At 42.1% G+C, this 24,815-nt stretch overlaps 1 protein-coding gene across 8 annotated transcripts in view; it reads right to left on the bottom strand.

Annotated features, from left to right (window-relative positions):
* The window catches only part of ST3GAL3 (ST3 beta-galactoside alpha-2,3-sialyltransferase 3), a 188,999-nt gene that overhangs the window by 43,627 nt on the left and 120,557 nt on the right, over positions 1-24,815 (bottom strand). For all 8 annotated transcript variants that reach the window (XM_082287318.1, XM_082287319.1, XM_082287317.1 and 5 more), the window contains 3 exons: positions 14,511-14,574; positions 6,641-6,736; positions 2,016-2,202 (listed from right to left, as the gene is read on the bottom strand). In XM_082287318.1, the coding sequence (XP_082143444.1) occupies positions 2,016-2,202; positions 6,641-6,736; positions 14,511-14,574 (347 nt within the window). The remainder of the gene's footprint in view (positions 1-2,015; positions 2,203-6,640; positions 6,737-14,510; positions 14,575-24,815) is intronic.

The raw sequence follows: 24,815 nt of genomic DNA, 5'->3' as shown, positions 1-24,815 counted from the left end.
AAAAGTATGTTTATTAAATTGCAGAGGACATAAATCTGGAAAGAATGGCAGGTATGCTGGGAAGCTCTGCCAAAGGAACTTGGCAATCTGGAGGAGCATTCTGGAAGAAAGGATCCGTAGGGGCAAGTACACAGTGCTGCTCTTTGGCACGAGAAGCCAACAGCACAAGCACAGGGTGTGGAGTGGGGGAAGTGGCTGCTCTCCAATTCTTCCTGAGACCTGGAGTCTCCAGGAACCCGGTGATCACCTTCAGTTCCATGCCACTGTGGAAAAGGCCATTGAAACACAAGATATATAAAGAGTGAGAACTGTGAGGTTAATTAATTATCTCTTTGCTCCTCCTTTTTGCTGTAGTCTGTACATTTTTGGGCACTGCTCTTTAAGAAAAAAATGAATTAACTACAAGCATTCAAAAGAGCAACAGGAATTAAAAGATCTGGAAAACATCACCTAAAATAACTGAAAAAACCCCAGTGTTTATTCTGAAGAACTGAAGGGTAAGGAGCCAATCACAAGAACACTGAAGTAATGCACAAAGCTCAAGTTCTTTCTGCTCTCTGCCAAGCTGGGCACTGAAGCACTCAGTTAAGAGAACTGCAATCACTCTCCCCAGTATAGCAAGTTTTGACAGACTATTTGCTGCATCTTTCCAAGAGCAGGGAATACCACACATGAATCTAGTGATGATGACTTGACAGCAAGCAGCAGGTGGAAATTCAATTTGTTTTGAAGTAAATCAACCCATCCTTTGAACTTCCAGCTAAACGCTAGGAGTCCTTGCAACTGCATTCAGGTTGCAGGGCACTGACACTTCCAGGGCTTTCCCTTTCCCTGAATGAGGAACAAGAGCCTGACACAAAGCAAAGAAAATTATATTTGACTCAATTATTCATGTTACAAAAGCCCACTTGTGCTTGCCCAGAGGCTGACAGGTAACTTCATCTGTCTGGTAGCAAGAAAATAATTGCAAGTTGGTGCCAGTGTTAGACAAGAGCAAAGTATGAGCCCTTAAGGCCATCTCTGTAACAAGCGTATACAATTATATTCCCAGACTGTTTCGTTCTGTAAGTGGTGAGCTGCCAACCTCCTCTCTCTGTCTCTAAACACACAATATAATATGCCATCTCCTGAATGCTAGTCCATTTGTCTTGTTATTTGCTGAAAAGTCATTAAGCAACATTTGAAAACTGATATATAAGATTTGTAAAACAAGAACTATACCCACTATTTATTCGGGATTTCCTGACACAGACAAACAATCCACTGAATGAGAAGTCATTCAACCTGATTCCATTCGGGGTAGGTAAATTACAGAGAGCAACCCTGACTATTAACAGGTCCATGGTGCTTCAGAAGGGCACTCATGCAAATGAGGGGGTAAAATGTTTACATAGGGAAAGCAGTGTATTCACCATTTCAGTGTTTTAAAATGAGACTTGATACTGTTCTGGATGACACTTTAACCAAACACAAATCATGAATCTCAGTAACTGAGCAAAATATAATGGCTCGTGCTATTCAGGAGGTCACATTAAGTCTGATTGTAGCCTTTTCAACAAGTTGTGCTGCTGTGCTGCTGCTGTCTCCTGTCTCCTCTTCCCCTCCTGTGACATCACATCCTTGTCCCCAAACTCCCATTTCTTCCCCTTACCATTGCTCTTTTCCTTCCTCTGCTCTTATATCCTAAGAGTCCATAAAATCCATGCAAAAGCTGGTCCTTTAAAATACTCTTTAAGATAACTAAAAATTAATTTAATTGTTCACAGTACACACTAACAATCTTGAATACCAAGCCTCATCTGTGATGCAACACAGATTACGGACAGATGTCTTTGGAAAACATATTTAATTAAAGCTGAAGTCCGTGTAGGTAAAGGAAGTCTTCACTTAAATGCAGCAGGACACACAGTGGAACTCTCCTCAGACAAAAATGTGGCAAATTTGATGGTGATATAATATTTGCCCACCATTATTAATTAGGTGACCTTCACAGTGTCAGCTGACAGTGTTCTTACCACTTTCTCCTTGTAAACAATGTATTTCAGCCACTTGAAATCCTGCCATTTGAATCCTGCCAGAACAAACAGGGAATCCTTCTCGTACTGCTCCATTTTCTGGATTGCACCTTCAGGATATGTGATCCGGAGTGTTGTCTTGCCACCCACATCTTTTTCAAAGCCTTTCACTGGAGCCGAGTTCAGCCTGCAGGGCAACCAGAGAAGACACTGTCACGGATTGCCACTTACACTCAGATTCCCACTTACACTCCTGTGTGTTGATGACACAGCAATCACCGCTGGGCAAGAGCTCCCTGTAGTAGCTGCTACAGTAGCAAATGTTAACTCTTGCAGTTCTTAATCACAAACACTTACGGAGGTTTGTACCAAGTGACAACAGCTTAATGAGAAGTTACTTAAATTCTGTCATTGAATATAATGCAAACCATTTCTGCATATCCACTCCTGTGATTTAAATAGGGTTGGAGGCTTTGGAAAAGGAAAGTGAAAAATATTGTCCTTGCAAATTTAGAGTAACAAACTAAGCATTAGTATTTTAACAGCCCATTGCTCCTGTGATGTGTTACTTGGGTTCTGCAAGACTGTGCTGAAAGAGATGATGCAGTTCCACATCAGTTTAAACAAACTGAAACTTGTCTCATTCTCCAACCCCAGTCCAGAGTTTACACTGCTCAATTTGCCTGCAGTGAGGCCACTTAGGGAAATAAGCCAACTAATAATTCTCAAAAAAATCCCAAAGGAACAATCTGCACCTGGTTTAAATCCCCAAACTGGCCCATCTGGAGGGTGAGGTGCCTTGCAATGCCAGCACAAAGGAGGAGGTTGAGCCAGGACAAGGCTCAGCACCACTGCAGTCTCACTGACTCCACGGAGTTTCTGCAGTGGAAGTGCATCCCACTCTGAAAACACTCAAGCAGTCGCACAGCTTTTCTCTTAGGGATACTGATTTCTAAGGAGATGCTATGTATTTAGCTGTGTTTTTGTTAAAATATTTCTCAGGAATAAAGTTTTTTCCCTTGGAAAAGTGAACTGCTCTGGCATGAACAGCAATGATGACTTTCATGACATTAAAGTTTTCAGAACTTCTATTCAAAACTAAAAACCCAAAGCTGAGGAAATTTCATGTAACTTGGAATACAACTCTTGCTGACATCAAACAGCAGCCTCTGATGGCACAGCATTGCTTGCTTGAATTATTGCAGCATTCTTGACTTGGTGTAGTTCAGTACACTGGAAAGTGCTTATGGACTGCAAATTTTGCCATGTAGGAATGTTAATGAGAATCTGGATTTGTCTCTTCCAGCCGGGGTAAGCATTTTACACTGAAAAACTTTTAACAGAAGAAAAATCTCTACAAAATCTGAAATTATATTCAAAATCTAGAGGAATACATTCTTATGCATTTTTAGCAAAAAGACTTACTTTATCACCAGGAATAAAACATTAAAGGCAAAAAACTTAAGAATCAGCACCACCACAATTTATACAGCAGATGATGTCTTTTTCCATGGTTTATAAACCCTTGCTTTGTAGCCTGACTTTGAGGTAACTATACCTGAGTACAATGCTCCCAGCCAGCCTGGTCCCTTGCTTTTTCCTCTGTTGCTGACGGCACAGTCACACATCACTCACTTTTTCTGTGGGCAGTATTTAAACTTTAAGGTGTTGTGTCTCTTTGGGGCGGATGACCTTATATAAAGCAAAAGCATGCAGCTCTAAGGGTAACAGAATACTACCAACACTATAAATACTATGAATACTATGCAAAGAAAGCTAGTTTTACATATTTTCATTTGTTTTCTTTAGGATGAGGAGGTGTCTGCAGTTGTCTCAAATGTCACTGTGCAGCTCTTTGGCAGGGCTTTTCCCATCCCCAACTGCTGGGTTCACTGTTTTGCTGCTTACTTTGTTAACACTCCCAAAACTTGGGAACCCTACTTTGTTTCTAGACAGGACATAAATCAAACCATTTCCCCAGGTGAGATGAACTCAGGTCTCCAGCAAAGGAGAGAGTGAACTGCTGATGGAGCCACAGTGATGCAGCCAGCTCCATCAAGGCCCAGGGGCAGTGCCCTGAGGGCAGCGTGGGCAATGGAGCAGGAAAAGTTCTGGCAGCCACAGCCCATGTCCACGAAGGTGCAGACTCCACACCTCAAACCCCTTCCCAGGCAGAATGCACTGGTGGTTAGAAATACAGTTAAATCTTGGAAAACCTCAGTTAGGATGTCAGGCCTCCTTGTACTGCCCATGGACAGGCAGTTTTCTCCACAGGAAGTTTCAGAGTGTTTTTCTCTCTATGTTCGCTGATTACAGATGGAGCTTAGAGACACTAACTCCTAAACTTGGCACCATGAAGATCCTTTCAGATACCACTCAAGTTTCACCATCAGGTGAATCCCTACCTGGTTCTAAACAGGAATTTCTGATACACACTTATTTTTGCCCTGTCTGCAATCCATTCTAAGGAGGCATTTCAGAGCCTGGATGACTGACTGCTGCAAGAAGTCCTGCCAGGTAAACAGTGTGACAGCTGGGAATAACATCTGCACTGAAACCTGATAATGTCTAGTTAAAGAAAAACAGCAACTCACTCCAAGCCTTTTTAGAACTGACAAAACTGAATCGGACTACCTTCACCACAAGAACAGAATTTCTTGCTGCAATTAGCAATCCTCACGTGGTAACACATGAGGCATCAAAGAACTCCAAATACTGCTGGATCACTCCTTTGTCCACAAATGTACCACATTTTTTCACTTAAAATTCACTCCCTAGGTCCTAAATATCATCCTTCAAAGGAGTTCTGCAGTGTATGAAAAAGGATGTTATAATACACGGGACTTCCCCAGCTTCCACAGGAATAAAGCAAGCAGTTGGATACATACCCAAGCACCTGGCTTCATTTAACCTTTACAGTTGACTTCTCTCTCCTTTATCCATCCCACCAACAGCACAGGTGCTTAGCTGCCCTCTTATCCTCTCAGCTTGCAAACTGACATAGATTTACTGATGTGGAGAGAAAAAGTTGAACTTTTCATTTGGAAATTAAATAGTGGAACTTTCTGATGTAAATCTTAGTGGGTGGCTTAGTCCAGATGGATTGAAACCATCCTTTTGCTACTTTTTGAACAATCTGAGCCCAAGGAAAGGCTATAACCGCACTTTAATTCAACTGAAATAACTACAAGTCACCTGACTATGACAAGTAGTAAGAGCTCTTTGTTAGCAATTGATAGTGGGATGAACTAGGAGAAGGCTGTAAAAATTTTGTCTTGTTCTGAACAGACATCCCCGTGTCCAGCACACTGATGGAGAAGCAGGGAACCATTCACAGGAACCAAAGACTGAAAAGGATCTTCTTGGTCTTTTTGTCCAGAGTTAGAGGATGTTTATTTCTCTCTGTATGTTCTATTCTTTCCTGACACATGGGAGAGAATAGAGACTGTGCCAATTAATGCCTGTCTTAAATTCTTTTATTAATCTCTTTCTTTCTTCTACTATAGCTAAGAATTTGCTATTTGGCACCACATCTTAAAGTTGACCAAAGTTGAGAGAGATTGTATCAGATACATTTCCTTTAATATGAAATCACTTATCTTACTAAGGAAAAAAATACCAACTTAGACTATGTTAAACCAGTTTTATAAACTTACATTGAAGTTTATCCCACTTTTATTATTTACCATCGTAATATTTTGTTACTCATGACTCAAAACCTGCTGAAGAACTCTGCAGTTTTTTTTTCAGGTCAGACTAATGGGTCTATAGCTCCCTAGAGCACATCCTCCCTCCCTCCTACACACACTCTCTCACTCTCCATTAGTACAGGTATTATGTTTGTTAATCTCCAGTCACCCAGAACGCCTCCCTGACTTGACAGATTTATTACTAAGAGTTACGACTAGACCTGTGATTTCACATATCAGCACGTTTTTCAGGCATTCTGAGATGGCGATGATCCAGGTTCTCTGCAAAAGCAAGAAGTCCTAACTTTGACTGTGGTCCTTTGCACTCCCACCACTCTGCTTCTGCTCCCTTATTCAACATTGTCATCAGCAGTGACACAGAGCCAAAGTATTGCCAGTTTCTAGGGCACACTTACAGGTGTTTAATCACTACTGGGTCCTCTCTCATAGAGGTTTCCTGCTTCCTAACATCCTATGCTGCACCATTCTTAGTCCTGCCCATCCTAACTGTGAGGTGTAGTTCCTGGGGAATGCTACATGTGTATGACCAATAATACTCCCCTGAGCTACCTAGGGGATATATCTGGGAGCAGATCCAACAGTGTGAGTTACTGCTTCACCACCTAAGGGCATCACAAAAGCAGCAGCTTTTAGAAAGGAGCTATGAAAGGAAGGTTCAAGTTATATCATACAAAAGACCATATTCCCAAGAAGCTGTGGAAAACAGAAAGATTGAGGAGTGCCTTTACCCTTTGATGTGATCATCATTTATAACAAACCTTTTTAAGCTCAGATCTATTTTTCCTCTCCCTGTAAGTTAATGCTTCCATACAAATGGATATTGTCACTAGTACAGGTTAAAGTTTGCCTGCACAACAAGTGAACTGATACAGAAACTGAGTATGTGACAAGAAAACTGTAATGCCAAAGACTCACCTGATAACAACATCATAGTCATCAATTTTTAATCCCAGTGACTTATTTGCAAGTACTCCACCATTTCCCACAATAATACATCGCCGGCAGCTGAGACTGGAAGAAACAGAGGAGAGAGGTGATTTTTGTAACAGAACTTCAAACGCGCAGAGAGTACATATTTAGTTTGCACGCATCTGAAAACTACAGGAAACTTCTGTAAATACCAAGAACTAAGAGGGAGACAGAGATACACTTGATCCCCAGCTCACCTCATCATGCCCAGGCATTACACGTGATAAACCGCTTTCAACACCTCGCACCACGTGTGGCCTAATGAGATGAGCTGTCAGGACAAGCAGCTCCTCTCCCCCACACCCCTGGTCTGATGGGCTTGAATCAAACCCATCTGTTTACTTAAACCGTCTCATTATTCATTCAGCACTGAAATAACAATAAACCAAAGGCTTAGTGAGGAAGTCTTCTCTACAAGCAATTTTATGAGTGCAGGAAGATCTTGCCAGGTTATCTGGGGTGTGCTCACCTTGCTGAGAGCAAAATCGCTGCTGCTATCGTGAGACTTCAAGAGACAGAAAAACATTAAATTCAGAGAAAGAAAGACCCACACACGCATGCCTGTCCAGTCGGAAACATATATGGAGACACAATAGGTGAGGAAGAGGAAGGAAAATAACCTTAATTAACAAAGAAACAGGAAAGAGAGGGAAGAGAACAGCTTCTTGTGGAACCCCGAGTCGCGAGAACTCTCTGCAGCAGATGTTAAAAAGCGATTTTGTTTTGAAGACAGAGAAAGGACTTCTTTCCAGCCATCTAATCCCAAATGCAGCTGGCTCTTCTGGCAACATGCCTCCATCTCTGGTAGTTCACTGAAGGAATACGTGTCTGCAGAGCCTTTTTCGGAAAGGGTCCAAGGCAATCAGTTGTTTGGAGCAGATTCCTGAGCTAGGCAGCCTTCCTAGTCGCAGGCACAGTTAACTGGTTGCTTCTAGGCTGTCCTCTCTGTGATAAGTCTAAAGAGCCAGCGTGAGGAAAGCTCTACTTATGTGGGATCCCTTTTTTGCAGAGCAGGGCTGGAGTGCACTCAAAAGACTGAGCTAAACCACTGAAGGTCACTCTGCTGACAGAGCCATTAGCTGGAGACACGTGCAGAATTAACAGCACCAAGAAATGCTCAGGAACAGCTTCCCCTGCCCAGATAAAGTTCCACTGCAAGATCCGAGCCTTTCCAAAAGAAAAAAACTTCCTCAAGCAGATGGACATATTAGCCCAGTGTCCCCAAGGGCTGAAGAAGTGTGTTTGTGATAATCAAACCACAACAGAGAAAGAATTTTATACATGATGGCATAGCGAAAAAAAAAAAAACCACCAAAAAACAGCTCTGGCAACAAGGAGAAATCAGACACAAGAACTGGTTCAGGCAGTATATTGTAACAAAGAGGGAAGGAAGAGTCAGCCCCAAGTACACCAAAGCGCAAGTGACAAAGATGGTAACAGCTTTGTCAAAACCTTTAAGGAAAAGGTGCTGCAGGAGGGAGAAGGACATAGTTCGGTTCTGGCCAAGTGACATTTCAGATGGAAATACACTCTTTTGATGATTATGACAGGAAAGTTTGGCCGCCTGAACAACAGACTGCTGGGTGAAATGCTGTAATTTCTCTACTCAGCTGTCTCTCAGCTATGATTCTGAATTTTCTGTTTTGAAGAATACCATGCTGAAATCCAAATGCTGCAAGCTCCAGGCACTCCACTCTATCCTCTTACTGTTAGGATGTTGTTAGCAATTCTGAATACAGATCTTCTTGTTTCATCCTCAAACCACTTAATCGCTTTCTTCGCTTTTCTGCTAAATTAAAGCACCATCTACTGTCAGTAGTCCCTTCCACATCTGCCTAAGATCCACTTGCTGACAAAGCACTGTGTATAAACATTTTCCTCTCACAGGACAGACTGGTGAGCATGAACTGCTGCACAAGAGATAAAAGAACCAGTTCCACCAGCCTAAGCTATTGCAGCAGCTTCATGGCCCAGTTCCCACACAGGACTCACAGACTGATTAAAGCCCACTCATAATCTTCTATTGACCATATAAACTGGAGTGAGCTCATCACATCTTGCACAGTATAGCAGCTCTTCTAGGTCTTGAGTCACTCTTGCAGTACCTCCCTGAACAATTCTCAACTTCTCTCCAGATCTCCAAAGTACTGATTCTGGAAAGATCAGCATGCGGAGCTAATGCTGCTCAAGGCAGAGTGCCTTTTACACAGAGATTTTACTTACACCATTCCAATCCTCTTCTTACAGTCATTGGTTTGCAGAATATAATCTTCATCTTGTAAACATGACTTGCATTGTTACCTCTGTGATGCCTGATTTTTGATTTGACTCCAGTGAAGGATGCAACAAAACAGCTAAGACTGACCTGGCCCTTCTACTCCTTACTTTCCCAGTCTTTGGTTCTGGCAAATTTTCTTAGTGTAATTTCACATTTACTCCAGACTGGTTTTAGCCCCTGTGAACACCTGCCAGCAGGATTACACAAGAGGTGTCACTAAAGGATTAATTATCAACTCTGACAAGAACTTTTTAAAGCTGTGTAACATATCCTAGTTCTAAAAAGGATACCTCTAAGTGGTGTAGTATAGAATCAGAACATAATGGACTGAGACAAATAACTAATGTGTGCCTCTAAGAGATTACCTTTATCATTCAAGCTTCTAGTTCATCCAAAAAATACATCCTCTATATGGCAACACTTCATTTCCACAAATCCAAAGTAACATAACATCAGTTATGCCGCCATCCTAGCTCTGTCCTCTGCAGGATTCTCCTGCAAAACCAAACTAATCAACTTACAGCCATCTCTTTATTATCTCCCATATTTCTCCAGGAATAGCACAACATTTGCTGATCTATCAAACATTTCAAGAAGGGCTAAAAAACAAACAGTAATAACAAAAATAATTCTTTAGTTAACTCTTTAAACACCCTTCAGTGCTTACTGACTTAAAAATACATACAAGTGTCATTTAATATCCTTGTAGTTACTAATAAAAGATTCACAAAGTATTTCATTGTTGCTGTAAAAGGAGATCTTTCTATCTTTACCCCCAAAAGTGAAACAAATACTTAACTGAATAGATCTGCCTTTACTCACTGTAACTGATAGGTTAATCACTTTTGCCCAGCTTCATGTCTGAACCACTCTTCTACCCTCATGGTTCTGACATATTTAAATGCATTCTCCTTTTTCCTTAAGTCTGCAGATAAGATTTTTCATTAGTAACTATCTGACCCTAAGGTCTCATCTTTGATCTTCTAACAGCTTAAATTTCTTTAAAATGTACTCTGTCTACTGATGGTGCCTGAGCATGGGAAACCTGCATAGTCATTGCTGGCTCCAGGCAAGTTTCTGGGTGAAGAAACACACAGTGCAAGCAGCATCGGTTACAGCTCAATTGTTTCTCCACAAAGAAGCGTGCAAACACCTTTGTGCTTGTTTACACAGTATGTCAAAGCTCTATTTCTTTTCCAGAAGAGCTCAAGGACTGAACACATCAGACACAGCCCACGTTTCAGTTTGCTACCAGGGTGGTATGAAGGATGGTCATGGACTTTCCACAACAGATACTCCCTAAAGCCCTAAGCTGGGAGCTGCAGCCAGATGTACAGACTCTTGACACAGACACTCCAAGGTTGAGTTCATCTACACCAAAAGCAGGATTCATGCAGATTTTCTTGAACAATATAGCATTGTAAACACATGTATGTGTTGTAGCAATTCCTACTTCCCCTTCCTCTCTTATCGAAGTGCTTCAGGGATTTACCGGGGAGAAAAAGCCTTTCTTTACGCAATTTTGGAATGGAAGGCTTTGAGGAAAGATATAACAAAATAATTTAAAAATACATCTTTAGGGTAGCTGGTGCTTAAGGAGGCTTAGCATATTCTGGTTTGATCTGGCTGCTGTTACTTAAATGGGTGCTATCAACCTGAACCAGATGGACACACTCACCTCTCTTGCTCTATCAAATTCCTTCCTCACTTGTTCAGGTAATATACTGCATTAGTAAAGACTGTGATAGTTATAACTCAAACTCTCAGTTTTCTTTCATTACCACCTGGAGGCAATACAAAAAAGGTCAGTCAGGTTTTTATATTTATGTCTTTTCATAGGAAATTTACATGTCATCACCACAGAGAGGTAACCCGAAAATCCACTGAAGTCCAGCCAGCAGATGGGCTGTGGAATTAGAAATCAAGCCCTGATCCATTTGCAGAGTGAGGGGCAGGCCACTGGAGGAGTCACTAAATCAAGCAGTGAAAATGTCATTAATATAAGTGGGCCTGGAAAAGCCAATGGAGGGCAAGAAGTTTCAAAGATGAGGCCCACCAACACCTGTGTTAGGGAGAAAGACATGCCAGCTCTGAAGGAAGAGGTCAGTGGTTCTAGAGAAAGTTCCTGGATCTCCAATCTTTTCCAGACAAGCTCAGGGATGAGTTGTAACTACCCTCCCAAACGCCACTGCAGCTTCAGCCACTGCAGCTTCACCTACCCCCTGCCCTGGAGCAGGAGCAGGTTACTGTTCAACACAACAGTGCTGTAATAAGGAGTCATGAATAAAGCAGGGCACCAGGTACGTGGTGTTACAGGTGTGAACCACAGCCTTTGTTCACATGCCCTCCAGCTGCTGCTAGTTACAACACAATGGAGGGATTAGTTGAAGTGAGTTGGCAAAGCTGCTGTGGGATGATGAAAAGTGCATGCACACCCGGAAGGATCACGTTTGCCTCATTTCAGCACCATGTCAGTACATTGTGTCAGGAAAGGTGCATCAGGATGCCCTTTAGCACAGGGATAATCAAACAAACAAGTTAATTTCCAGGGCTTATAAGAGGCAAGTGAATACAACCTCTCAAGGATCAGCTTTGTGAAGGAGGGCAGAAAAGGAGAAGCTTGGGTAGGAACAAGACCAAAGGCTTGGTGTAGAGATCCTCCACCATACAACTCTAATCCTCTCTTTCCTTCCTATGCTCTCATGTACTGCTCTGACCTCACCTTTCCTGCCTCTCCCACCCTTCCCCTGGGAAAGCTGCCTCCAGTGTATAGTTACACGAACACTTATTCCAGTTGGCTGGGCAGTGCTCACCCTCCCCACCCATTCCAGTCTCTGCCTCACCTGCTGCCACTTCTGCTCTGTGCCCACACTCTCAGTGGACAGGGAGCTCTGGAAATGAAGTCGTTGGAATAACCTGGGTTGAGACAAAAACTCATAAACTGGATCATCTCACTGATCCACTTTAAAGTCCCTTTTCAAACAACAGCAGCAGCACAAGGAGAAGGGCAGCAGCAGCAGCAGATATGGCTTCTTAGACTGGCTTTGCCAACAGAGAAAATGTTGGTGTAACTCCTTGCTGAAAAGAGGGTGAACCTGGAGCCTTTTTCATGCTTCTAGAATCAGCCCACTAGACTTCTTAGAGCCTACAAGTGGAAGGCTTCACAAAATCTCCCAAACATGACCCCTTGTACCTCACAGACTTGAGTTGGGTCTCTTATCTAGGTCTTCCACAATAAGACATTTACTCAGTCCTTTATCATAGAACCAAGAACAGTTTGGGTTGGAAGGGATCTTTCACGGTCCCTAAAGTCAGGCCTTCTCCAGCTGCTCCAAGGTGTTGAGCAAAGGGGAGAGGTCTGGACTTTCTGCTTGACCAGTGAGCAGGAAGGGAGTAGCCAAATTCAAGGCTCTGCTCCCAGCACCCTGGGGCTGCCATGGAGAGTAACTGTTAGGATATGCTTGGAGCTTGAGACAAGATGAGGAAGGAGCTAACCTTCCTCCACCAGTCTGCTCCATCAACTTTTCAGGAATCCAAAATGGCAGATACCCATTGCTGCCAGCACTGGAATTCAGTGATGACCACAGCTGAAGAACATTTCTGGAACCATACCCAAGTCTTCATCTGTGCCCTACTCAACAAGCTGGTGTCCCAGAGCAGCACTGTGGCAGCCTTAACACCTCCGACAGTTCCCAAGCTCTTTCTCCTAATAACTCTTCTGTTGCAATTCCATCCACCTCCTCCTTTAGGCTCTCACCTTACAGCTTGCTATCCCAAGCTTTCTTGTCCCTTTCTCTCACACACACTTCCATTTTTATCCTTCCTAAGACCTGCTCACGTGGAAGGGGTTTGGGAGGTACTTGACTGTGAGGCACATGTACTACACAACCAACATCCACTGATACAGATTTATCACAATAATTCCCAAGGAAACAGTACTTCCCCCAGATATCTGTGTGTTTACACACCACCAAACCTTGTTACTGGAATACCACAGAAATACTACCCTGTTCCTGAGGTCTCATTTGTACTTGGTATCTCAGGGACTTTGCATACATTTCACGGGGCTTGAGTGTTAGATCTTTCCTATCTCTGCACCAAACCCATTATAAAGAGCACAAACCAAGGTGAGCAGCTCATGCTAGAGTGGTTATGTTTCAGAATCTCCTGCAAAACTACTTTTAAAAAACTTGGAACATTCTACTCCTCACAAAACAGGTGAGCAGCAAGGGTCACAATTACATTAACCTTCACTGCAAGAATCTTCCACCTGCCCTCTGTCATTAACACTAATTTCCTACCAGCAACCTTCTGAAAGAGTCTAGATGTGGATTTTTCAACAGATTAAAATCTTAACTCTCCAACCAGAACTGAGATAAACCCCAGATGGATGAGACTCAGTTGTGTGCAAAATCTGTAAGAAGGTCATTTGTAAAAGGGTTTTACCTTCTGGACATAATTTCTCAAATTAATCCAAAATCTGAAGGCTAACCCTATCTGGCACTGCTGTGAGGCAAGGCAAACTTCAAAGAAACCTAAATTAGCACATCGACTGCGCAAGACTAAGAATAAACTTTCACACAGAGAGTAACTTCCAGCTACATCAGGCAAGCTCTACAATCTGCATGAGAGATGCGGAGACCTACGGAAAGGCTGGAAAAACTTATGAAATTTGTCATGAAAAGTGGGCAGAAGGGGAGCTGGGCCAGGAAATAAACCCCATGTGTTTAGAATGCAGCAACTGTGTTGTTAGCCTGAGTCAAGTACTACTGGAAGGAAGTATTACCAGGACTTTGAAAAGAGATCATGTCTCAGTAAAAACCTCTGACAGCTTCTGAAAAATCCCACCCCTAATCTGGGAGATGGCACTAAACCAAAACTGCAGGACAAATGGAAGGAATGACAGAAAAGCAAGGACAGAAAGGACTAAAGGACTATCATTGGGAAGCTGAATGTAAACATGCCAGTGAGTTTCAGAAACAACCTCTACAAACAGGACTGAAGAATCACAGGAGCTTCTTCTAAAGGCAACAATTCAAATACCACAGGACCCAGGAGACTGCTATCCTGTTCATCCTAGCACAGGCTTGGTCAACACAACCAAACATTCCTACTTTGAGAGAGTGAGGTGTTAGTGAAAAACATTGCTGAAATAAGCCAGTCCCTTCTTTCCCTCTAAAGTTTCTTTTGATCCTGTTGCTTTGTCAGAAAGGCTGGAAAAGAGCAAAGTGTTTATTGAAAACCTGCTATTAACTAATTTGAAAACGGGGCAAGAGGACAGCTTGTAACAACATATGAAATAATAGATTGGGAAATAGTCAAAAGGTAAATGCTTTTTCCTACTTATGTTTGACTTAACAGAGGTCTCCAGAGTCTACAGATTTACTATAAAGAGAACTCCATTTTCAGCTCCTGATTTACTCATCCACATCCAAATGTATTGGCAATAATTTCTGGCAAAAAATGTCTAACAAAATTTATTTAGGACATATGAAAAGAATCACTTCTACTCCTTCTATTCTGAGTGTCTCATCTTACCTGTCAAGAGCTGGAGTTAGACGATAATCTTTGGTTGCTGACAGGATGGCTTTGATCAGATTATCTGGGGAGAAAGGAAGAAGATGTTAGGAACAAGTTCTCACTGCTAATGGAAATGAGAAACTATGTGATGTAAAGCTTCTGAAGCAGTTACTTGAAGGAACTGAAAGGTTCTCATTAGGAATGAACACTAAGTTGAGTATTCCTATTTTCTCTGGACAATGACCTTCACACACGCCTGCAAAGATGTGTTATGTGCCAAATTCTGGTGCAGTGTGTAATTGCCTTGCACGGAGAGTGTCACAGGGAACAAGCACTGTACATTTTATAGCAGTGATTTCATATCCACTGCCCTGGGATGGCAGCTTCACAAACACTTCAGACATGCAAAGGCCAGCATCACTGTCACTGCGTGCCTTCAGACAAGCTTTTATGCAGCTGAGTGGTGAACTGAATACAGGAAGAAAACCAGGTTAAAACGGATGCTTTTTATGCTGCAGGTTACTTTCAGTTTAGGTTCATCAGTCTGTCTTTCTTCAATTAAAGCACCACAATTGCATAAAGAAATGCCCATGGAACCACAGCCTACAGTGATACCCAGTGAATGGTGCAGCAACCAGATGGTGTAAGTTATGCAAGCATAGGCACACACACAAATTAAACACATTAAGCTGCAGAAGCACAATGATTACATATGAATAATTCTATCAGCTATGGAAATTGTTGAGTCTTCTTCCCTTCACATTTTGTCATTTGCCCCTAATTTTTCCACCTCTCTCCCCCATAAAGCTCCAAACTCCTTTACCATGACCCAGGTGAAGACCCTTCTTGGCCAGGGCCAAGAAGCAGCAATATTCTGGCTAGTCTGTATTTACAAATGTACCAGTGATTTCAGAATGTCTGTGCTGGGTCCGACAAAAAGTGCATCTGCCTCCAAATCCTGACTCTAACTGTGGTCTTAAGAAGATGCCTAAGAGGAGAACAAAACCAAAGTGAACAGATATATTTCCCTGAAATTCTCTTCTGCTATTTAACTGTTTTCATATCAGGGATTTCATATGTCAGATATAGCTTCTTTGTATCTGGTAACCTGCAATGATTTCTCTTCCATGAGCTCAGAATTCTCCTCAATCCATATGGACATTCAATCACTTCCCTTTCCTGATTTTCAATATGGCTTCTCTGAGCTTCATTTATACTGGAAAAGATTGTGAACTATTAGACCCCTTCCATCTTTTCTTGGGAGATTGCAGATACCTCTAATATCCTTAAATATATCAGTCAACTAGTTCAAAAGTTCTTAGGAAGCACCAGTCAAAATGAACAAATAAGTCTCATTTCCTTACAAAAGACTAAAAATGATACAGAAACATTACAACAAGTGATTTTTTACATCGAATATAAACAGCTTTCCTTACAGACACTAATTACTGCAATTAGCACAGTTAGGGAAGACCCTTTCAAATAAAGAGTTCTGTTCTTCTCCACTGAGGAGGTGTCCTCCTCAGGAACAGGACAAATGTGTGGGATAAACACAGGAGCTCAAGGCAGCCCATGTGCCAAAGAGCTTTGAACCTGACAACAAGCTGGCGAGACACATAAAGGTGATAAACAGAAAACTCTGACAGTTACTTTGAGATCTGGGGAAGTTTTTGACATGGCAGCACTGACAGTCCCTGCCAACCATTACAAGCTGGGGAGTGATTACTTTCAGAACATCATAGCTTGGAGTGGAGTAAGGCAATTTTTAAGGGTAAAAGCAACTTTGATAACAAAATAGTGGTGGTGCTTAATTTTCCTTCATCTGAAGAATATCTTTTGATGCATAGGCAGCAGGCTTCCCCTCCGACAGGAATGCTATTCTCCTAAATCTGCCATAACAGCGGTAGGTTGCTGTGACCTCTAATGGCACCACGCCACAGTCCTCTCCTTGGCCTGCTCCACGCACTGACTTTTGTTGGACAGTATACATTACTGACGTTGTTTTCCCACATTCTCAGAGAAGAGATCAAAGGATTGCATGTCAAGGGCTGCAACCTCCCATCTACTGAGCTTTTGTTATGCCAGGTTTGCTCTACCACCCACAAGTTACACCATGCACTACTTGGAGATCATCCGATGGACTATTTTAGAAAGAACATTAAAAGAATACAGTTGAGTAATGCACTCACATAATTCTGGTTTACTCATCTTGCCAGATAATTAGCAATGCCTTCTTAGTGAATGCTCACAAATGAAATAAAACTACTTTAGGAGTGGATATGGCAGTGTTTGGAATGGAGGTGCTTCCCAAACAAAAGCAAAACAAACAACCATATAGAGCGCTCAGTACAGATTAAGAATGGACAAATAGGAGATAGCTCTTCAGCAGACCCCATGGTCCAACAATAAGTGGTATCCAAAAAGTTTGGAAGTTGCACACATCTCAGTGTTACCATTCAAAACTGCTGAATGAAGCTCAATAAAAGACAAAGTACTTCACTGTCAAATGTTCACCCACAGCAGAAACGAAAATGGCATCAAGTTCATCTGGTCTAGCCCTGGTCTGCCAGGAGCAGGAGCTACAAGCACTCACAGGAAAAGCTAATGGCTGGGACAGGGGACAGGCACTAGATCTTTCTGGGTGAGCTGGAACTCTACTATACTGTTGCTGAGGTGGGCATTTGCACTTGCACCTTGACTCTGGCGCAAGGATGGAAAGAAAATACCTCCTCCAGAAGGAGTTTCTGTATTTTCTGTATTTTCCTGGGAAAAGGTTTGACGGATCAGCAGATGCTGCTGTGGCTGATCTGCAACCTTGCACAAGACCACAAAGGAATAAAGAACAATAAGGAACCACTGGCAGGATCTTTTAATATAGCTGGGGCAAGGTGGAGGGTCACTTGCAATCAGCACTGCAAAGACTACTATCACAGACATCAGTGACCTGCAGGACACAAAGCAGGGCTCACCTCCAGGCTGTGACTAAAGAAAATTGGGCACCAGAAAAGCAGGTGCATTATGTCAAGTTAATTGATGAGACATGGTCTCTTCAGGGTAAGAAACTAAAAGGGTGATGAGCACAGTCTGCCTTATACACCTCTATACTGAGTGATAATAATGGGTGCAAGTACACGTAACAAATACTACAAAGAAAACTTCCTTCCTGGTTCAAGTAACAGGATTTGTGCACAGCCACTGACTGGAAGTCAAGCACTGAAAGAAATTTTTCAAGGACAAAAGAAAGACCAAGTTGTCTAGATGAACACATCAGCAGGGCAAGCAATCTACTGCAGTTTTCTTCAGCCATAGCTTGTTTATTACATTTTTTCCTTGTCATGGAGAATTTAGATCATCGGGGAGAGTGGGAGATTATTTAACCCATTCATCTATCAACCACTGTGCATGCACTTTTACTATAAAAACAAAGCAAGAAGCCTCTGCACATTTTTCTCCCATCTAGAGCAGGAGTTGACTACATTTATCTAAGAATCCTGAGTTATCTTGACATATTCTATCAACTTTGCCTTATAACATCAGAATATTCAAAAGACAGCTCAGGACTGCATGATTTCTCTGAACCCAAGTACATCTTGACTTCAGGTTGACCCTGAAATTTTCAGACATTTGGAAAAACTAAATAGTTAGAAATTAGGCAGACAGTGACCACACAGTGAGAACCAGCCTAAGTCTCAATTCTAGTCTTTTTCTCTGTTATTTATATGAAGGAATGGAGGAGACCTTCACTGTAAATGTCAACAACACTTAAAATTGTTGTTTCTAATGCAGAAACTTCTTGCTCGTATCACCAAAAAAAAAAAAAAAAAAAAAAAAAAGGGAGGCCTTTCCAGTCCACAGGGCTTACTGCAGGCATCTCGTAGGGTCTACCTTCTGCCTGCCTTGAAAGTAGGCAGACTGGGATGTTTGTGCACTCTCAAGTGGCCAAGAGAAGAGGCTGTAATTTTTCAAGTTGTCTATACCAGCCACCTTTCCCAAAACCCAGCAAGTCTACAGGCCCCTAGTGCCAGCAGTAAGTGTGTGAATACCATGCCTCAGGGTCAGGGAACAGCGTGCTGCTGCAGTGCTGCGTGTTTGCCCTGGGAGCCATGGCCAGTGCCCATCCCCACAGGTGGTCACCACTCCTCCAGCCAGCACTTCTGCAGGGTCCTGGGCATCAGCTCCAGCTTTTGGGAATAGACTGACTCGAGTGAGGTTGATTGACATCCCGTAAAGTGTGCCAGGAGACTCTGCACATGGGTCCCTGTCCCACAGTAACAGAATGCCACGTGTGTGTCAGCTTTGTGGGGAGAGTAAACTAAACACTACCAATGCCATGGATTAAACAAATCACAGTATTTACAAACAAGTTCTAAGCACAAGCCAGTACATACACTTTTTTTAATACACTACCCAAAAGTTTAGCTCTGTATAAAGTTTCTCCTTCAGCACTTTTTTACTTTAAGGTCTTGCTCCATATGGGAGTTGAGGAATGACTTTTAACAGAAAAGTTTTTACATCTTTTGAGGAATGATCTTTACAGCAAGTCAAGGGAGGTGATTCTGCCCCTCTACTCAGCCCTAGTGAGGCTGCATCTGGAGTGCTGTATCCAGTTCTGGGCTCCTCAGGACAGGAGAGACATGGAGCTCCTGGAGCAGGTCCAGTGGAGGGCGACAAGGATGATGAAGGGTCTGGAGCATCTCTCTTATGAGGAAACACTGAGGGAGCTGGGCCTGTTCAGCCTTAAGAAGAGAAGACTGAAAAGGGACCTAATTAATGTCAGTATCTGAAGGGAGGTGTCAGAGGATGGACCAGGCTGTACTCAGTGGTGATGAGCAATGGGACAAGAGGCAACAGGTAGAAACTGATGTACAGGAAGTTCCACCTGAACATGAGAAAAAACTTCTTCACTGTGCAGGCGACCGAGCACTGGAACAGACTGTCCAGAGAGGGTGTGGGATCTCTGTCACTGGAGATATTCCAGAGCTGTCTGGATGCAATCCTGTGCAATGTGCTCTGAGATGGCCCTGCTTGAGCAGGGAAGTTGGACCAGATGACCCAGTGTGGTCCCTTCCAACCTCACTCATTCTGTGATTTTCAACCCTGGTGCCCAGCATGAGGCCATGGACCCAAGTCTCACCACATGGTCTGTTCTCTCTCCCAGAAACACCATGTCCAGCTGTAGACAATCAACATTATTTGTATCTTTGTGAAGCTGGGAATCCAGTGATTACAACAGGTACAACAATGTGTCTGAAATTTCCTGCATCACTTCTTTTTATTATTGATCAGCTAACTTTAGGAGGCCAATGCAGGCAAAAGCAGCTATGAAGAATTCTAGCATTTAGCAGTGCATTGCAAAGACATGAACTGGCTCTCAAAAACAGCTAACTACAAACTGAGGAGTCTGTCCTGAGATCAAAACTTGTGTGTAAATACGAGAGAGTGGTTTCTTGAGGTCGCTAGCTGTACCAGATTTAGGTGTTTTACTGGAGATGCACTTTATTAACAACAGGACATAAAACTGCCGCTCCTCGCAATATCTCCATTGATGATTTGTAATGGCATTAAGACAAGAGGCATACACTGTTGCATAGACACAACTCAAAAGAAAAAAAAAGACTGAATGTGCATGGTATCCTCCCTAGCAATTTTAGAAGAACCTGGCATGCATTAAATGTAAGCTCCATTAAAGCCCTTAAGGCCTTTTTTTATAACAAGATATAAATAAAATACATAACATTTGGACTCTTCATTTACATCGTTGTTTTGGAGCCTTTGGGGATTTTTTTTTTCCAAGCTTTTCTTCACAACCAAGAGTTTGTTTTTCCAGAATACAAGCTTAGTTCCCAACATAATCCCAGGGCTTGGAAAGTTGGAACATTAATTTAAAAAACAATTATGCAAAAAAATGGGCAACATTTTGCAGTAACCATGCATTAACAATTTTGATCTAAACTCAAGTTCAATGCACAGGAAGCAATAAAGTCTATAGAAAGAGGCAAATTCACGCCAAATAAAAACAGTCCTTGAAAGATTCACAGTGTGCTGGTTAAAGACAAGCAGAAAAATAAATACAGTTGTTGTAGAGGGCTCTACGTTTTTGATAACCCTTCACAGGTGGCCAGGCAATATCTTCAAGACCAAAAAACTCAATAACTACTACAGCGATTCCTAATTCTTCTGATCCTTGCAGAAGCATTAATAAATGACACTTCAAAACACAACAGCCAGAGAAGACCTGCTCCTCTCTCCAGGAAGTAGAAGAGAGGAATAATATCCGTGTTTCAACTGCAATTCAAGACTTCTGTGAAGAACTCCAATGTGGAGTCATCCAATTAATTGCAAACTTAAGGTTTGCATCTCCCTGGGGCACCTTTCCCTTCCCAGTGGGTTGGGAGCAGGACTATTCTTTAGGCACACTCAACAGCAACGCATTGGTTTTGATTGAAATAAGGGACTGCACTGGAGGGTTGTACTTTCATCATGAGAGCTCAAGAAAGAGAAGAGATTTAACTTCAAAATTCACAACATAACTTCCCTTTATACACTTTCTTCAGTAATGAAAAGTTAACCATCCACCTCTTCTGAAACTTTCAGCTTTTTTTCCTCTTCAAACCTCTCATTTCATTTCTTTAGGCTATAAAATCAGCTAAATTCCCTGGGGGAACATCAACATTTTTATATCTATATTCCCACATGATAATGGCAACTATTACCAATTTTGGTCAAATGCAAAATTCTAGTGGAAGCCAGTTCAGAAATGTGTCTCCAACTCAGGAAGAAACAACCATCTTGTTAATACCTACTCTGAACAGAACTAATGGCTATACATGCTTGGGCTTCTGCTTTTTTGTTAGACGAGTAAGACACGAAGAACAAAAAAATGCTTGTAGTAGGAAAATCATCTGTACAACAGAGTGCCACTAACAAAATGAAGATAAAGTTGGAGAATTAAAGCAGAAAACGCCTCATTCAGACCCAGTCAAATGCAGGGAAGGTGTCTGCATGTGGTACTCCAGTCTCTACAAAGAGCTAGAAGATTAGGTTAGAAAAGACCTACTTTTCTAATGGTTTTTTTTTTAATCAGCTGCAAATTTCACTTGTCATGTCCAACCAAATATGTTTTCTCAGAGATTAAGTATTGCTCATGCCAAGAAAGTCAATGTAAAAGAAAAAGCTATGCAAAAAAGAGCATTCATGAAAAGAGAGATTTTCTCCCAACACCACTGTGATATGCCAGCTTTTGCAGGCCTGAAAACTCAACATTTTCACTGGAGATGAATGACCTCTGCCCCATGAGACTACTTGAACAACTGCTGAGCAGCACTGAACCACGGCTCTTCCCAGGAGCACTGACACAAAAGAAAACATCCAAATAAAACCAAGTATAAGAACAGTTAATCATTGCACAATACATCCATTAGCATTGGTGGTCTAGACAAAGACTTAATTCCTTTGTCACTGAATGTGTCACCAGTTCCAGACATCCCACCAGTATCAAGCAAAAATATGAAGTCTCCTGGCCAGTAGTTCATACTACATTTGATAAAACTGTAGCATTTCAAACATGGTCTTAAGATTCTCTTATCACCATGGGGAAGAAATTGCTTCCTAGTGTCCTGATGGGAGGGAAATTTTGAGATGGTGACAACAGAATCGCTGCCTAAGAAATAACTATCACCTTCAAAGACAAACTGATTCAGGGCCAACAAAACAGCCTCTCTGCTCAAAACAGCTGAGCAGGAACAAAGGTAGAAGTGAAGACCTATAATTTCTGCAAAGCAGTGACACAATTACTAACTAAATGCATGGAAGAGATATTACATAGATCATGTCTGTTTAGATTTTTAGTGTATGCTGTGCCATATGTTTTCACTTAAGTTCAAAAAAAACTGCAGCAACTCTCCCGTCCTCATTACACAGAGATGATGCCAGATACTAGCTACTCTTTCTTATGAAAGCCTTTTATATTCTTCAAACCACATGTACTGAGAAATGCTATTAATAGTCAGGTATTTCTCCAGTCTTGTTTGTTGCCCTTCTCCAAATAACTCTTTCCTTTTGCTTTAGCTACAGAGGTAAATTCGGGGAGCAGGCCCTCTGGGATTAATAACCTTACTAACACTATAAACAATTTTTCCATTGCTTATTCATTGACAAATCTAACCCTGAGAGCAGTGCACATGCTAGAGGATCTCTGCAACTACATGGACAGCACAGGCATGTTCATACCTCCATAATTACACTGGCAGAAACACTGCTAGGAAAGGGTGCAAATCCAAAAGAAGAAACGTCAATTTAAATTAAAAAAAAATCTCTATGTAACTCTTCTAAGAGCCTGAGATTGCTGCAGTCTCCTTGCTCTTCAATGAAAAATATTGCAACAACAGACTTGGTGGGTGCTGGGAAAGAATTCCTGGCAAATTAGACCCTTGCAAACGGTGAAACATGGGAAGCACTCCAACATCCTAGTTAACACCAAAACAATAGCCTTGGGACACAGGAGGGTGCTCAGCAGCTGGAGCTGCCCCCCACAGGAATCCTTGACATTTGTAGCTTTTAGAGTTACAGCTTCTTGTTACAGTTTGATCTTCTTGACAATTCTGAAAGTTGACCAATTTATCGTGTTCCACGTTTTGGCTATAAACACACAAGTAAACACACTGGCAGCAGGGCATGGGCCCACAGGGTCCTACTCGAGTCCATACTATTAAAGTGTTAGCACAGTCCCAGATGTGCTCACCAGGGCCAACAAACATCCTCCTCTACAATTCTCACGCATTCACAGGCTAATACAGGCCACTGACCTTTCTTGATAGGAAGCCTGGACATAGCCACTCTATTTTTGTGGGGGGCAGGGAGTTAATCTGTTTGAACAATGAGCTCAACAGCGTTCACGACCACAGGACAACCACTTTATTTATTAATAGAGACAGAGTCATCGTTTCCAACCACTTAGAGTGGCCAACCCCGTTTCCAGACTCTGTCAAGTCCCACAGTAGGAGACAACAAGTTTGATATGGCAGACAATCTCATTTTTTAAAAGTAAGTGCAGTCAAACATGACACTGGCCTGTTTGTCAACATGGACATTCTTCCTTCAGAAAAATCCTGATCCAGATTCTGAAATATAATCTCATGGGTTCACAGCCAGCTGCAGAAGTCACTGGGCAAAACCTAGAGCCACTGTTACATGAATGGCCGAACTAGATACTGGTAGCGACCATTCATGGTGTAAAAACATAATCACACCTCTTCATACCTATTATTTTCCCTATTCTCTGCACACAGAGGAAGCCAGAATTTCCACAAGGGCTACAGACATCTGTGATGAATGCAACAATAGCTTCAACCTGCTGGATCAGTTCCAACACTCTTGACAGCTCTCTCTCAACTCTGCTTTTGTCGCAGGTTGCTGGGCATTGTGATCAAGTAATTAGGACCAATCCTTGGCCCAGATCTTTGGTGAACAGAGAGTCAACAACTACAATATATCAATATATACTAAAACACTGCCCATTTAAGACAGGTTAAGAAAAAGGTAAAACAGCTGCTCTTAAGTTCCTCTTAATCTATTTCTAATACCTTGTTGAGGACCTTCAGAACCACCGTTCAAAGAGAGTTTGCACAAGACTTTCTACCACACGCCTCATCTCACAAAGCCCTGCTCATAAAGCAGCAGGGCTGCCACCTGCTTATTCTGTGCCTCTTTCATAGCATGCAAGTAACCACTAAGGCTGTTAACTGACAATAGCAGCAGTTTCCCATCCAACACAGGATGTGCAGTATTCCTACTGCGATAGTCCATTTCAGAGCCAGCAGCATTTGGGGGAAAGTCTAAAACCTTTCATATTCAGGACCATATTCACCTTGAGGGCTTCTACACACAAATGCCAAGAATGGAGCACTCTGTCCATAAAACCTCCTTGCCCGGGCTAATGGCCAAATGAGAAAATAACCACTGGAGTAAAGGAGTGAGAACTCTTTCACAAAGAAGCACTGTTAAACTTTCTATGTTGTACTGAGTACTTCTAAGCATCTGGAGATAGGAGAACTGTCTTTACAATCAGATTCTCATTGAAGAAAATGAAAATCTCTGATGGACTGTGTCAAAATGATCAGCATACTGCCTTCTCCTTGATACGATAATCTTTAAAGAGCAGTAGTCCTGCCCTGAAAATTTCTGAGCCATTTCTACTCTTTTACATGTAATTTATAGAGATGTGTTATTCCAAATTACTGCAGCCCAGTAGACAATGCTCCTCAAAAACTGCTTTCCCCTAAATATTGCAAGATTCATTCTTGCAATCTTGGAACTGTCCTTTCT

Source organism: Coloeus monedula (assembly GCF_965178545.1).
Source record: "Coloeus monedula genome assembly, chromosome: 9".
Taxonomy (NCBI): Eukaryota; Metazoa; Chordata; class Aves; order Passeriformes; family Corvidae; genus Coloeus; species Coloeus monedula.
This window is presented reverse-complemented; position numbering and strand designations above follow the sequence as displayed.